This window comes from Orcinus orca, chromosome 16 (assembly GCF_937001465.1).
Source record: "Orcinus orca chromosome 16, mOrcOrc1.1, whole genome shotgun sequence".
Lineage (NCBI taxonomy): Eukaryota > Metazoa > Chordata > Mammalia > Artiodactyla > Delphinidae > Orcinus > Orcinus orca.
The window spans coordinates 64,936,892-64,953,543 of NC_064574.1; the positions used below are offsets into that span (position 1 = coordinate 64,936,892).

The 16,652-nt window shown below is 39.5% G+C and overlaps 1 protein-coding gene across 5 annotated transcripts in view; it reads left to right on the forward strand.

Moving 5' to 3' along the window:
* The window catches only part of VPS35L (VPS35 endosomal protein sorting factor like), a 129,741-nt gene that overhangs the window by 71,885 nt on the left and 41,204 nt on the right, over positions 1 to 16,652 (forward strand). For all 5 annotated transcript variants that reach the window (XM_033416448.2, XM_049699042.1, XM_004285718.4 and 2 more), the window contains 7 exons: positions 3,412 to 3,474; positions 7,774 to 7,859; positions 9,347 to 9,427; positions 11,383 to 11,446; positions 13,898 to 13,996; positions 15,523 to 15,600; positions 16,453 to 16,567. In XM_033416448.2, coding sequence (XP_033272339.2) covers positions 3,412 to 3,474; positions 7,774 to 7,859; positions 9,347 to 9,427; positions 11,383 to 11,446; positions 13,898 to 13,996; positions 15,523 to 15,600; positions 16,453 to 16,567 — 586 coding nt within the window. The remainder of the gene's footprint in view (positions 1 to 3,411; positions 3,475 to 7,773; positions 7,860 to 9,346; positions 9,428 to 11,382; positions 11,447 to 13,897; positions 13,997 to 15,522; positions 15,601 to 16,452; positions 16,568 to 16,652) is intronic.

Here is a 16,652-nt window from a genome sequence, read left to right on the forward strand (position 1 = left end):
ATATTTTTTGATTTCCTCTTTGATTTCTTCAGTGATCTCTTGGTTATTTAGTAGTGTATTGTTTAGCCTCCATGTGTTTGTATTTTTTACGTTTTTTTTTTTTTCCTGTAATTGATATCTAGGCTCATAGCATTGTGGTTGAAAAAGATACTTGATACAATTTAAATTTTCTTAAATTTACCAAGGCTTGATTTGTGACCCAAGATATGATCTATCCTGGAGAATGTTCCATGAGCACTTGAGAAGAAAGTGTATTCTGTTGTTTTTGGATGGAATGTCCTATAAATATCAGTTAAGTCCATCTTGTTTTTTTGTTTGTTTGTTTGTTTGTTTTGCGGTACACGGGCCTCTCACTGTTGTGGCCTCTCCCGTTGCGGAGCACAGGCTCCAGACGTGCAGGCTCAGCGGCCATGGCTCACGGGCCCAGCTGCTCTGTGGCATGTGGGATCTTCCCAGACCGAGGCATGAACTCGTGTCCCCTGCATCGGCAGGTGGACTCTCAACCACTGCACCACCAGGGAAACCCAAGTCCATCTTGTTTAATGTGTCATTTAAAGCTTGTGTTTTCTTATTTATTTTCATTTTGGATGATCTGTCCATTGGTGAAAGTGAGGTGTTAAAGTCCCCTACTATTATTGTGTTACTGTTGATTTCCCCTTTTATGGCTGTTAGCATTTGCCTTATGTATTGAAGTGCTTCTATGCTGGGTGCATAAATATTTACAATTGTTACATCTTCTTCTTGGATTGGTCCCTTGATCATTATGTAGTGTCCTTCTTTGTCTCTTGTAATCATCTTTATTTTAAAGTCTATTTTGTCTGATATGAGAATTGGTACTCCAGTTTTCTTTTGATTTCCCTTTGCATGGAATATCTTTTGCCATCCCCTCACTTTCAGTCTGTATGTGTCCCTAGGTCTGAAGTGGGTCTCTTGTAGACAGCATATATACAGGTCTTGTTTTTGTATGCGTTCAGCCAGTGTGTGTCTTTTGCTCAGAGCATTTAATCTATTTACATTTAAGGTAATTATCAATGTGTATGTTCCTTTTACCATTTTCTTAATTGTTTTGGGTTTGTTATTGTAGGTCTTTTTCTTCTCTTGTGTTTCCTGCCTAGAGAAGTTCCTTTAGCATTTGTTGTAAAGCTGGTTTGGTGGTGCTGAATGCTCTTAGCTTTTGCTTGTTTGTAAAGGTTTTAATTTCTGCGTCGAATCTGAATGAGATCCTTGCTGGGTAGAGTAATCTTGGTTGCAGGTTTTTCTCCTTCATCACTTTCAATATGTCCTGCCACTCCCTTCTGGCTTGCAGAGTTTCTGCTGAAAGATCAGCTGTTAACCTTATGGGGATTCCCTTTTTTATTATTTGTTGCTTTTCCCTTGCTGCTTTTAATATGTTTTCTTTGTATTTAATTTTTGATAGTTTGATTATATGTGTTTTGGCATGTTTCTCCTTGGATTTATCCTGTATGGGACTCTCTGTGCTTCCTGGACTTGATTAACTATTTCCTTTTCCATATTAGGGAAGTTTTCAACTATAATCTCTTCAAATATTTTCTCAATCCCTTTCTTTTTCTCTTCTTCTTCTGGAACCCCTATAATTCGAATGTTGGTGCATTTAATATTGTCCCAGAGGTCTCTGAGACTGTCCTCAATTCTTTAAATTCTTTTCTCTTTACTTTGCTCTGTGGTAGTTATTTCCACTATTCTGTCTTCCAGGTTAGTTATCTGTTCTTCTGCCTCAGTTATTCTGCTATTGATTCCTTCTAGAGAATTTTTAATTTCATTTATTGTGTTTTTCATCATTGTTTGTTTGCTCTTTAGTTCTTCTAGGTCCTTGTTAAACCTTTCTTGTATTTGTCCATTCTATTTCCAAGATTTTGGGTCACCTTTACTATCATTACTCTGTATTCTTTTTCAGGTGGACTGCCTATTTCCTCTGCATTTGTTAGGTCTGGTGGGTTTTTATCTTGCTCCTTCATCTGCTTTGTGTCTCTGTGTTCTCATTTTGCTTAGCTTACTGTGTTTGGGGTCTCCTTTTCACAGGTTGCAGGTTCATAGTTCCTGTTGTTTTTGGTGTCTGCCCTCAGTGGATAAGGTTGGTTCAGTGGCTTGTGTAGGCCTCCTTGTGGAGGGGACTGGTGCCTGTGTTCTGGTGGATGAGGCTGGATCTTGTCTTTCTGGTGGGCAGGACCACGTTTGGTGGTGTGTTTTGGGGTGTCTATGAACTTTCTGTGATTTTAGGCAGCCTCTCTGCTAATGGTGGGGTGTGTTCCTGTCTTGCTAGTTGTTTGGCGCAGGGTGTCCAGCACTGTAGCTTGCTGGTCGTTGAGTAGAGCTGGGTCTTAGCGTTGAGATGGAGATCTCTGGGAGAGCTTTCGCCTTTTGATATTACGTGGAGCCGGGAGGTCTCTGGTCGTCTAATGTCCCGAACTCAGCTCTCCCACCTCAGAGGCTCAGGCCGGACACCCAGCCAGAACACCAAGACCCTGTCAGACACACGGCTTTAGTCCTGGGTAGCTTCTCAATGGCAGTAGTTTTGCTGGTGATCCAAATAGGGCTGGTTTTCCTTGCAATGTCTGAAGCAAGGCCTGGAGTGACACCCCATTGTGTGTGGCTGTCGCAGGCAGGACGTGGGGGTAGGCATCGCTCCTGGCCACGGTTTATATTTTATGTAGAGAAAGTGCCTCCTTGGTTCTCCCGTGCCAAGGCACTGTGAACAGGACTCTGTGCATGTCAGGGTGAGGGGTGGTGGACATCAGTACATGGCCACCTAGGACAGACCTCACAGACTGTGCCGCCATCCTCGGGTAATGCATGGCCTTTGACCCCACTGACAAACTCAGTCCAGTGCCTCTCCACTGAAGCAGTCAAAAAACACAGGGCCACCATGGGCTAGAATAGGGATCTGTAAACCACGGCCCATGTAGCCCACAACCTGTTGTGAATAAAGTTTTATCGGAACCCAGCCACACCCCTCTGTTTACACATTGTCAATGACTGCTTTCCAGCTACAACAGCAGAGTTGAGTAGTTGTGGTGACTGTATGGCCCTGTATAGAAAACGTTTGCCCACCTCTTGAATATTCATACCTGATTTGAATGGAGAGCTTTGAAGGGCAGGCATTGCTCTAAACACTGTAAGCAAACCATCCCATATAGTGCTCACAATGAGTGAGATACTGTTTTGCTCTCCAATTTTACAGAAGAGAAGACTGAGGCCAAGGTGTTTCTCCAAGACTAGAGTAAGATGGGCAAACTCAGATTGAGACTAGGTTTAACGTAACCCAGTAATTCCCTGTTCCTTGTGTAATCTAGGTTTCCCTTATCGTAACTGTGATTGCAAACTATGGGCAGGGTTGCCTTTTTAAAAATATCGAAGTTTTATTAAAGATGTGTTTTTCATTTTGCTTTACAGCTTCAGTCAATAATTAAGAAAGTAATTGCACACTTCCATGATTTCTCAGTTCTTTTTTCAGTGGTAAGTAACTTTCCTTAACTATCTTTGGAAATTTGTATCTGACTCAGAGGTTCCTTTAGTGTCTCAATAATTTTTTCATGGTGTCCTAGACCAAGAGAAATACTTAACAGTTCCGTTTTTTATTAAAAAACACTAGTAAGGTTTAAACAATTTAAATATTTATGTCATGACAACTTAAGCAGCACTTGAGAAAATAATACACATAGACTGATAGAAAAATATTGTCTTTATTTCATTCATTACTTACTATGGGATATGTGCACCTACTGGCTATCACACAACTTCTCAAACCTTGGAATCAAATTGGACATCCTCTTCCTCATTGATTTTTGCATGGTACCTGCTTTTTATCACACAATAATCTAATGTTGAAACTATGATATACATCAAGCTAATAGTTGTCTCAGTGTCTGACAGAGTTGAGATTTATTATATTTCCCTGAAAAATTTAAAATAGCCCGTGACACCCTTCTCATTTGCTGCAGTGCCCTGTTCACATACCAATCTAGGTGATTCTCTGTGTAGTAACACTCTCTGCCCTGCCCTCAACTTTCCTTTTCCCTCTTCCTGCTTCCATTTCCAGTACTCTCACAGACTGTAAGCTTTTGTTTATTTAATAATAAAGGCTGTTATTTATTGGACTTTTGCCACGCCCCAAGCACTGTGCTAGAACTTTTTTTTTTCTTTAATTTTTATTGAAATATAGTTGATTTACAATGTTGTGTTAGTTTCGGGTATACAGTAAGGTGATTCAGTTATACGTATATATAAATATATATCCTTTTTTTACATTCTCTTCCATTATAGGTTATTACAAGATACTGAGTATAGTTCCCTGTGCTATACAGTAGGTCTTTGTTGGTTATGTATTTTATATATAGTAGTGTGTATATTTTAATCCCAAACTCCTAATTTATCCCTCTCACCTACTCTCCTTTGGTAACCATAAGTTTCTATGTCTGTGAGTCTATTTCTGTTTCGTAAATAAGTTCATTTGTATCCTTTTTTTAGATTTTACATACAAGCAATATCCTATGATATTTGTCTTTCTCTGTCTGACTTACTTCACTTAGTATGATAATCTCTAGGTCCATCCACGTTGTTGCAAATGGCATTATTTCATTCTTTTTTATGGCTGAGTAATATTCCAGTGTCTGTGTGTGTGTGTGTGTGTGTGTGTGTGTGTGTGTGTGTGTACACATATACATACGCACCACATCTTATTTATCCATTCATCTGTCAATGGACACTTAGGTTGCTTCCACATCTTGGCTGTTGTAGATAGTGCTGCTATTGGGGTGCATGTATCTTTTCGAATTATGTTTTTCTCTGGATATATGCCCAGGAGTGGAATTGATGGATCATATGGTAGCTTTGTTTTTAGTTTTTTAAGGAACCCCCATACTCTTCTCCATAGTGTCTGTACCAATTTACATTCCCACCAGCACTGTAGGAGGGTTCCGTTTTCTTCACACCCTCTTCAGCGTTTATTATTTGTAGACTTTTTGATTATGGCCATTCTTTTGGGTGTGAGGTGATACATCATTGTAGTTTTGATTTCTAATTCTCTAATAATTAACAATGTTGAGCATCTTTTCATGTGCCTTTTGGCCATCTGTACATGTTCTTTGGAGAAATGTCGTTTTAGATCTTCTGCTTATTTTTTGATTGGGTTGATTTTTTGATACTGAGCTGTATGAGCTGTTTTGTATATTTTGAAGATTAATTCCTTGTTAGTCACATCATTTGCAAATATTTTCTCCCATTCTGTAGGTTGTCTTTTTGTTTTGTTTATTGTTTCCTTTGCTATGCAAAAGCTTTTTAAGTTTAATTAGGTTCCATTTGTTTATTTTTGTTTTTATTTCCATTACTCTAGGAGACAGATCCAAAAAGATATTGTTGCAATTTATGTCAAAGAGTGTCTTACCTACGTTTTCCTCTAGAAGTGTTACAGTATCTGGTCTTACGTTTAGGTCTTTAATCTGTTTTGAGTTTATTTTTGTGTATGGTGTTAGAGAATGTTCTAATTTCATTCTTTTGCATGTAGCTGTCCAGTTTTCCCAACACCACTTATTGAAGAGACTGTCTTTTTTCCATTGTATATCCTTGCCTCCTTTTTTGTAGATTAATTGACCATATGTGTGTGGGTTTATCTCTGGGATTTCTATCCTGTTCCATTGATCTGTATTTCAGTTTTTGTGCCAGTACCATACTGACTTGATTACTGTAGCTTTGTAGTATAGTCTGAAGTCAGGGAGCCTGATTCCTCCAGCTCCGTTTTTCTTTCTCAAGATTGCTTTGGATATTCGGGTCTTTTGTATTTCCATACAAATTAAAAATTTTTTTTCTAGTTCTGTGAAAAATGCAGTTGGTAATTTCATAGGGATTGCATTGAATCTGTAGGTTTCCTTGGGTAATATAGGTGTTTTGACAACATTGATTCTTCCAATCCAAGAACATGGTATATATCTTTCCATTTGTTTGTGTCATTTTTTATTTCTTTCATCAGCATCTTAAAGTTTTTGGAGTACAGGTCTTTTGCCTGCTTAGGTAAGTTTATTCCTAGGCATTTTATTCTTTTTGATGCAATGGTAAATGGGATTGTTGCCTTAGTTTCTCTTTCTGACCTTTCATTGTTAGTGTATAGAAATGCAACAGATCCCTATGTATTAATTTTGTATCCTGCAACTTTACTGAATTCATTGATGAGCAATCTCTAGTAGTTTTCCAGTAGTGACTTTGGGGTTTTCTATGTATAGTATCATGTCATCTGCAAACAGTGACAGTTTTACTTCTTCTTTTCCAATTTGGGTTCCTTTTGTTTCTTTTCCTTCTCTGATTGCTGTGGCTAGGACTTCCAAAACTATGTTGAGTAAAAGTGGTGAGAGTGGACATCCTTGTCTTGTTCCTGACCTTAGAGGAAATGCTTTCAGCTTTTCGCCATTGAGTATGATGTGAGCTGTGGGTTTGTCATATATGGCATTTATTATGTTGAGGTAGGTCCCCTCTATATGCACTTTCTGGAGAGTTTTTATCATAAATCGATGTTGAATTTTATCAAAAGCTTTTTCTGCATCTATCGAGATGATCATAGTGGTTTTTATTCAATTTATTAATGTGGTGTATCATACTGATTGACTTGTGGATATTGAAAAATCCTTGCATCCTTGGGATAATGACCCCATTTGTTCATGGTGTATGATCTTTTTAATGTATTGTTGGATTCAGTTTGCTAGTATTCAGTATTTTGTTGGATTTTTGCATCTATGTTCATCAGTGATATTGGCCTGTAATTTTCTTTTTGATGGTATCTTTGTCTGATTTTGGTATCAGGGTGATGGTGGCCTCAGAGAATGAGTTAATTTTTTGGAATAGTTTATTAACTCCTCTCTAAATGTTTGATAGAATTTGCCTGTGAAGCCATCTGGTCCTGGACTTCTGTTTGTTGGGAGTTTCTTAATCACAGATCAGTTTTAGTACTTGTGATTGGTCTGTTTTATATTTTCTATTTCTTATTGGTTCACTCTTAGGAGATTGTACCTTTCTAAGAATTTTTCCATTTCTTCTAGATTGTCTGTTTTGTTGGCATATAGTTGCTTGTAGTAGTCTCTTACGGTTCTTTGTATTTCTGTGGTATCAGTTGTAACTTCCTTTTCATGTCTGCTTTTACTGATTTGGGCCCTCTCCCATTTTTTCTTGATGAGTCTGGCTAAAGGTTTATCAATTTTGTTTATCTTTTCCAAGAACCAGCTTTTAGTTTTGTTGATCTTTTCTATTGACTTTACATGGATTGCCTCAGATCATTTTCAGAACACCACTGGGAAGGCACGAGTAGTAATGAGTCCCACTTTACAGATGAGGAAACTGATGCTGGAAGAGGTGGAGTAACTTGCTTAAGGTCACACAGCCACTGAATGAGGAGTCAGGTTGCAGAAGCTGCTCTGAACAACTCTGACTCTTCTTTCTCTGTTCCTCTATACATTCATTAAAAGATTGGAGCCTCCTTTGGCTTCTGCTACCAAGAAGAGCTTATTCTCATCTAAAGGTTGTCCAGATGATTTGCCAAAATGTTAACTGGTCCCAGCCCTGGTTCTTGGGCATGTGCAATTTGTTTTAATAGTAATAGTTTTAAAATCCTCAGAGTTCTGTACTTGCTTTCATGTGAGTCCTGATCAGAACTGCCTCAGAAAGATGAACAACTCTTCCTCTGTTTTGCCCTTCAAAGAAAAAGTAACCCACAAATTCCTTCCAGTAACTTGTGTAAATTGCAGGTAGAGTGCTTTTATTATTTTTTTTTAGGAAAAATTTCTGCCATTTCTGGACATGTTCCAAAAAGAGAGTGTGCGGGTGGAGGTTTGCAAATGCATCATGGAAGTTTTTATCAAGTAAGTGTAACATGATGTAATCAGAAACTTCAATTCCAGCTGCCCTTGTGAAGCCTGTTGCTAAGAAATCAATTTATGCATTTTGAGGGCCTGTGATGTAGTGATATATTTATACCTAAAATAACATTGAGAGAAAAACCACATTAAAAGGAGAAGTCATGATAAAAGTTTATAATTAGCTGAAGAAGACAAAGTAATAAATGTTAACAGAGCCTGACCATCACCCATATCTCACTCCTGTGATTTGGGAAGGAGCAATCTATTGATGTACTATTTAGGAAGTGTCATTTTAAAAGATAAAGTCATTCTTCTCAAGATACCAGAGCTAGAAAGGTTTCTATCGTTAATGTGTAGATTTGTGATCAGTTTTCAGCTTAGTTCCTTTCATTTTATTGATTAAGTCTGTTTTCCCAAAACTGCCTACTGCTGATGGTACATGAAATACTTTCAGGTGGTACATGGAAGAGAGATTTTTATTTTTATTTTAAAACATGTATTTATTTTAAAGTATGTTAGATAATATATAACTAGTTTAATCAGTGACTTCAAATGTATTATTCTTTAGGACAAGGTTAAGTTAAAAGTTCAAGTCCCTTTAAATATTAAGTATGTAGATGTGATTAAAAAAATATCTCAAGATGGAACTCAAGTAACCAGAGTTTGGAAAATTGAGTTAGAAGTTGCTGGAATGTATGTTTTAAGCTTTCCTTGTATTACCTTTCCAGAAGGTTAATTCCATATGCTTGAAACAAGTATACCTACTTTACTTACATAAAGATTTATTGGGACTTCCCTGATGGTCCAGTGGGTAAGATTCCACGCTTCCAATTTAGGGGACCCAGGTTCAATACCTGGTCAGGGAACTAGATCCTGCATGCTGCAACTAAAGATCCCGAATGCCGCAGTGAAGGTCCTGCGTGCCACAACTAAGGCCCGATGCGGCCTAATAGATAGATAGATAAATAAATAAATATTAAAAAAAGAGAGAGAAACTCCATGCTTCCACTGTAGGGGGTGTAGTTTCCATCCCTGCTTGGGGAACTAAGACCCCATATGGCGCGTGGTGCGGCCAGAAAAAAAAAAAGATTTGTTATAAGAGCGTGTCCTTTTATGTTATTTGAGAAACCAAATTAAGAATTTTGCCTGGCACTTAACACAGTTATGGACAGGTTGTTGGACAGCTTTAGAAGTTCAAGAAACACGGTAAGAAAACAGATTTGCCCTTTGTCTGGCTTAGGAAATGTATCAGTTTTACCATGATTTTGTAGTTAGGAGAAGTTATGATATGTTAGAAGAGCAAACTTGTTATTTAAAGGAGAATTAAGAGAAAACTAGATCATTGCCCATTGCTGGTGATCTGGGCCATGTTAAATGCCAACCAGATAATTTACTGCTTCTCACATATGTATCGTAGATGAGAACTAAATCTGTGCTTTCTGTGGTCTCAGTGGACATGGCTTTTACTGTTATCTCTAAATGTCTTCTAGGCATCAGCAAGAGCCCACTAAGGACCCCGTCATTCTGAACGCCCTTTTGCACATTTGCAAGACCATGCATGACTCTGTGAAGTAAGCCATGTTTAAGGCTGAAACGAGCCTGGATTGGGTCTTAATGCCACATAATAGTACATTAGGGAATTACTGCTTCAAGCTGCCACTGTGATTAACATTATTTTATGGAGTCTATTAAGATACATGTTAACAAGGACATTCCAGTCCAGGGGAGAAGGGAGGCTGAGCTGAGGGTAACCTTCCTGAGAAAATGAGATGGCAAATGTTTTTACAAAGGGATTTCTATTGGGAGGAAAAGACTGGTTTCATCCAAGTGAACTCATACTCCATGTCTCCTGGAGATTTCTGAGAGCAGCAGATAGTATTATAATGAGTTCACTCATCCAGTAACATAGCCTTTAAGTTTTTTTCTCAATATTAGCCAATTATTTAAAATTCAAATAAAATTGTGTATATTCCTTACATGAAGGACTTTAGTTTGTTGAGTATACTTGAGGGTCAGACCTACCCGTGGGCCTTACCTTTGGGTCAAAAGCCAAATTATCTCCTTTGCTTTCTAGCTTTATTTGTCTGATCTTTTTTTCTTTTTTATTACATGTTTCCATTTGACTGTGCTTGAGGCAGTTCCTGCTTATTTGTGGCAGAAAGTTTGGTCCCCAAAGAATTTTTAAACATAGCGGCTTGATTCACAGGAAAATGTTACAAGAAATGAGAAAATTGTTTTGGAACTTAACCATCAACAAAGATGAATTGTATTTCTTTTTTTTTTTTCCCCCCTGAATTTTAGAATCTTTATTTCATGACTTTGTGCTTTCAACTTCACAAGTAGTTTTCGAAATCAAAATATCCAGACTTTTTATAATAAATGGAACTGATAGACTTCAGTTGCACAAAAATAGAAATAAAGGCACAAAAAACATTTAGAAAGGTACTTGTATTAGTAGGCCATTGGTTTTTGGCCTAAGCGAAATAGAAGATGTATTTCTCTTACGAGAAGTGTGAAGCCAAAAGGTGGGGGTGGGGTAGCTCTGCTTTAGAACATCATCTAGGAGCCCAGGTTTCTTGTCTTACTGCTCTGCTATCCCTCCGGGGTGTTGTCCTTGCTTCCTGGTGGAGGTGACTTACCTCAACCGTGTCCATGTTGCAGCTGGCAGGCATTGGAGGACAGCACCCTCCTTTTAGGGACACAACTTGGGAGGCTCGTACATCACTCGCATTCACATCCCATTGGCCAGAACTGTCATGTGACTACTCCTAGCTACAGAGGAGTTTGGGAAATGTAGTCTCAAATAATGAAGGGGACACTGCATATTGGAGGACAGTATGCAGTCTTTGCCAATACAGACTTGTTTTCCCTTAGAACAAACCAATAAACTGGAGCCTTGGTCTTTGGCTCTTAAAATTTTTTTAAATAAATTTGGAGAACTATTTATAAACCTTTACATGTATTATCAAAACTATAAGGACTTGACATTTTTTCATTTATATTCATACTAAATTTGCTGTTAAACAGAAGCACCTGAGATCTGTAATTTACTTTAAGCTGTATCTCCAAAATAAGGTAGATTGATGGATGGAGAGAGTAATGGAGAGTTATGTGATAAAGCAAATATTGTAAAATGATAGTAGTAGGGTGTATTGGTGTTCACTGTATAATTTCAACTTTGCTACATGTTTAAACTTTTTATAGTAAAACGTTGAATGAAATTTCTCTGAAATACAAAATTTGAAGTTGGACCTTGCTATCCAAATTCCAAAGAAGAGAGTTACCTTCTCTTTTGCTGTTAGTAAATATATCTTGAGAACAGCATCTTTGAGAGAAATTAGAAACACATTTAAATTATGTTAATTTAGATTACATATTTTCATCAAAAGAAACACATACATGGAAGTTTTTTAAATCTAGAAAATGCAAAATGTTCTTACCTGTTAAGTTGCTTACTTCTAATACTTTTTTTTCCTTTGGAAACTTTATCACCTCAATGTTAATTATGTACAATTATTGATTTTAGTGCACTCACTCTTGAGGATGAGAAAAGAATGCTGGCATATTTGATTAATGGATTTATAAAAATGGTAAGTATTGGGGAAGAAGTTTCAGTGCACTTGGAAATGTGATGTAATTGTTTATCCTTCCTCTGGTGAAAGCAGTTAACATTATGTTCCCTGGTGCTTTTCATTTTTATTGAGATAAGATGAAATTAGAAAACAACTTAATATTAGCCAGCACTCCCCTGGGGGCAAGGAGAGCCAAGACAAACAGGCTTAAGGAAAAAATTAAAAGGGGAGGGTGGGCGGGGACTTGCTGGCTGGTGGGACATAAAGTCCAGGAAGAGACCTCTCAGGAGGAGCAGCTGGACCTGGGGTCTCTGTGGTGTTGTCAGGACCTGCCACGTGTGTGTCTTTGGCTCGTGGCTCTTCTCTCTTGGCGTCCTTCCCAGGCAGGCTCACTCCCCGTAAGAGCTCCGGGTTTTCATTCCTTCCAGCTCTGCAGCCCAGCTGGAAGGGCTCCAGCAGAAGTCCTGGGGCTGAGTCTCCTTGGATTAATTTGGGTCACCAGCTCATCTCTGAGCAAATTGCTGCTGTGAGAAAGAATGAACACACTGATCGGCCAGGCTAGGGAGACAGGCATACCTGGGCACCCGAATCACGTGGACCAGGAGTGGGAGAAGGGGCTGCCTTTTTTTTTTTCTTTTTAATAAAGTCAGTTTAAATTTTTTCTTTTCTTTTTTTTTATTATTTTTTTTGGCCGTGGTGTGCGGCTTGTTGGATCTCAGTTCCCTGACCAGGGATGGAACCTGGGCCACGGCAGTGAAAGCGCAGAATCCTAAGGCCCAGGCCACCAGGGAACTCCCTGGAGAAGGGGCTTCCTGAAGCACCTGATATGCTGCTCATCAGATGCTGGTGAAAACAAATTGGGGGTCAGGTCGGGGGGGAGAAATGACAAGTGTTCACTCTCCATTCGTCCTAGTTACCCAGTGCTGTGTAACAACTCACCGCAAACTTGGTGGCTTAAAATAACAGTGTTTTATTAATTCTTACAATTCTGTGGGTTGGCTGGATAACCAGGCCGCTCTGTATGATGTCAGAGGTGTGGCAGAACTGGGGCTGGAGGATCCAGGACAGCCTTGAGCACGTGTCTGGGGTCTTGGTGGTGGCTGTTGGCTGGGGTGGCTTATTTCTCGGCCATGTGACCTCTTTCTGTCCATCATTCTCTCATCATTCACTCATCTCAGCGAGCTCTTGTGTGGTGAGGGTGAAATCAGAAGCTGCAGGGCCTTTGGAGGTTCAGAAATCACACAGTGATCTGTGCTGCTTCCTGCTTCATTCTGTTGGTCAAAGCAAGTCCCAGGGCCAGCCCTCTGGAAGCGGGGGAAAGCAGACTCCGCCTTTGGATGGGAAGAGTCTACAGGGACACTGCGAAGGGACAAGCAGAGCAGGAGGCGTTGTTGCAGGCTTCTTTGGGAATAACCCACCAGTCCATCCCCGCCAGAACAACCTTTGCCTTAATTCTCAGGGCACAAATCTAAAATACCCACTGCTGCCAGTATCTGCTGTTGGAATAGAAGAGTCGAGACAAAAGCTGACTGAGATGAAAGTAACTAGATCACTTTGAAAATCACCTTGAAAATGTGACTCATTCAACAACAGGGGTCAATTTAACTATGGGTAAAATACCGATTTTGATGAAAATTCAGGATTAGCCTTTTTATGTATTGAATACCTATGACTGTTACCAGGTGCCTCTCTTGTTCCCTTGAGTTATATGCTGATCACGTGGTATTTATCCTTTTATGGGTTTATCTGAAAGCCACCAAGTTATAATGGAAAAGAATATGAGGAAATAAGATGTGAAACCTGATAGCTATAATGGAAATTGTGACATTAAACCTCCTCCAGACAAAAATGATTGCTGTAGCAGTAAAGTTTGTCCTACCAACCAGCTGTTCATAAATGTGAAGAAATAGGAGTAGAGGGGATTTTTAATGGTGGAAAAACATCCATCTATGGCTCTAGCAGCCACCAGTGAGCTGCCGAGGTTGGAATCCCCTTCAGGAAGCAGAAACGTTTGGCCCTTATGAGGGAACCCCTCTGACAAATGGCTCCCAATCACCAAATCTGTGTTCTGTAAAAAGGCCACAGTTGACAAACAAAATTCCGTCATTTCCTTTCCAGTGGTTTCCTTCTAGCCTGGGAAATCCTCTTTACATTATGAGATTCTGTTTTATACCCTTTGGTCTTTTTATGTCCTACAACAGTGCCAATGTCATGAAGATGAGGTGGTAATAGTAACGTTTCCGCTCTCTGCTGGGTGAAGTAATGTGAAGTCTAGTTAGAGTATATTCCAGTGCACGGATGTGTGTGTTTGCTTACATACGACTGAGATAGCCACCATTTATGGCTGTGGGATTTCTGGTGACTTGTCATCACAGCGCCTCCCCTGCCCCCACAAGCTCAGGCAAAAGCTTTCCAATTGTGTGCTCACAATGGAGATAACATCGTCGGTGTCTTTCTCCTTGACTCTAGGTGTCCTTTGGCCGCGATTTTGAACAACAGCTGAGTTTTTACGTTGAGGCCAGGTCGATGTTTTGCAATCTGGAACCTGTTCTTGTGCAATTGATTCATGTAAGGATTTTCATTCATTCATGTGTTCTCTCAATACATATTTGTTGATCACTGAGCCACGCACCAATTTTAATCTGGGATTCTTCTGGCCCCATATTGCTTCTGTTCCCAAGGCATGAAAGGTGTTTTCTCAAAGGTTAATAAAATCTGCAACTTTGCTTAAGCCTTTGAGTGGTTTTATTGGCCTCTTTTTCTCTGAAACTTGGATATTCTCATTCCTGCGTGCCAACAGCAAAGAGTTAAGTGAGTTGCATTGATTATTTAGTTATAGAAATACTAACCTCATTAGAATTCCTTGTTGCCTAATCAGAGTCCCAGCTTTCTTGGATCATGGTGCCTTTCAGTAACTTTTCATGGTGCCCTTAGGCCAAAAGGAAGAAATAACAGTTCTGTTTATTAAGAAATTAGGTTCAAACAACTGAAGAATTTGTGCCCTAACAACTTGACAGCCCTCTGAACCAACAGTATACATAAATTGAAAGAAAAATAATGTATTTTCATTCCATTCTTAAATCATCATAATTACTTACTAATAAAGTATATGCATCTGTTGAATACTGCACAACTTCTTAAACCTTGGAATCAGATGGGACACCACTACTTTATCTCCCATTCCAGATAGATTTTTTTTTCCCCACATTAATTTTTGCACAGTGCTTTTTATCAGAGCATCTGCTAAAAACCCAATTTTGCAAAGATATGAAATGACTGCAAGGAATGTACCATGGTCTGTGAGCTCCCTCACACTAGTGCTTTGCATAGTGTTCAACCACTGAGCCTTGCTGTGGTTGTCCAAAAAATGTGGTGCCCCTGTGATTTTGCTGCAACACCCTGGGGTGTCATTGTACACAGTTTGGGAACCATAGGTCCAAACTTTTTATATTTGTGTAAAGATTCCCTAAGGTCCTTGAATTGCTTCGTGTAAATTCAAGGAAAGCAGCCTTTTTATGTATTTGTCTGCTGGTTATCAGATTTCGTAGCATTACTAAGCTTCAGACCTAAATATGAGGATTTATAAGGATCAAATATAAGACTTATGAGGATGAAATGAGCTAGGAATGTGTAGCTCCTAGAACAGCACCTGCTTTTCTATAAGTGATGATGCAGCTGCGGTTATACTGTTCTTACGGTTATCCTTAGTGTTGCAGAGCTACTTTGTATGGTCTGCGTCCGGTTTTAGAGGTTTCTGTTAAGATCTCTAAGATCTTAAGCTTAGTGTGGGGGATTTCTGGAAATGAAGTAAGCGAACCCTAGCTATTCATTAAGCCAGAAAATGGTCATTTATTACGCCGGTTGATAGGCATGACTTAACTCAGCGAGCGTCCCTTGGAGATGTTTGCTGAAGCCGAGATCGAATCTGGCCTGATGACCCCTTTGCCATTTCGGGGTTTGGTGCTAACTAGTCTTGGTTCTGGTTAGCTTGCTCTCATTGACTTGTATGCAGTTAATGTCCAAATCTCTCTGGAAGATGTTAATCTGAATCAGCCATCATTTCATTCCCATTTCTGTTTTACTGATTAATCTAGAGTGTGAACCGGTTGGCAATGGAAACAAGAAAAGTAATGAAAGGAAATCATTCCAGAAAGACGGCTGCATTTGTCCGGGTATGTTCTAAAGATAAGACTCACAGACTTTGAACTCCAGTGGGCTGTTTCTTTTGCAAGTTTCTGAATTGCTATTCCCAGAAAAAGAGTAAGGCTGGTTTAGTATTGATTTTCTGGATTTTTCCTTGCATATCTCTGACTGACCACTTTTCTTAATGTTTTCAAAAGAAATGATCAAAGGAGTCTGAATTTGATACATGTTATGGGGAGGGGGTTGAGAAATGGATTTGCAGTTTTGTGTGCCAGCTGAGCTATCTCTGGCTTGTGCCTGTAACTGGAAGGCCTAGTACCTTTTTTCCCTCTTGATAAATTCCCAACTTTGAAAGAAATTTGCTTCTTGAGTATGCTGCTCAAAATATTATCAAAGCGATGCATATCCATGCTTTAAAAATAAAATCATACTAAAAAGATTACAGTGAAAAATAAGCACCCCGGCCCTGCCCTTTCTCACCATGTACCTCTCTCCTCAGCGTCAACCACCTCGAATCTCCTCAGCGTCAACCACCTCAAGCTCTTTGTAGCAACTTCTTCTTCAAATTACCTATGTTTTTTTAACTAATTGGTTTTAACAGCTGCTTCTTTAACTTATCAATATTAGGTGTTATCTGTTTACTTCCTGCGACGATGGATGAGGATTTATTTTTCATACACCATTACTCTCCTTGGTTGCCCCTCCCCCTCCTCCCAAAGAGGCAAATACAGCAGAAGCAAGGGGGAGAAATGGGGGTTCCTAATGGGGAGATTAATTATTTTAGTGTGTTTACTTGAAAATATATGGTGGATGAAAACAAGAGTATTAACCCATTGTGATGGCATTGCCATGTAACCTGCTGTTTCTCCCCTTCCTTCTAGGCCTGCGTTGCCTACTGCTTCATTACCATTCCCTCCCTGGTGGGAATCTTCACCCGCCTCAACCTCTACCTGCATTCTGGTCAGGTGGCCTTGGCCAACCAGTGCCTCTCCCAAGGTGAGCCCATCACTCACTCTCTCCTCTCCTCTGCTCTCAGACAATTCCTGGCTCCTTAGGAAAGCGGACTCAGCAGTGCGTGGAT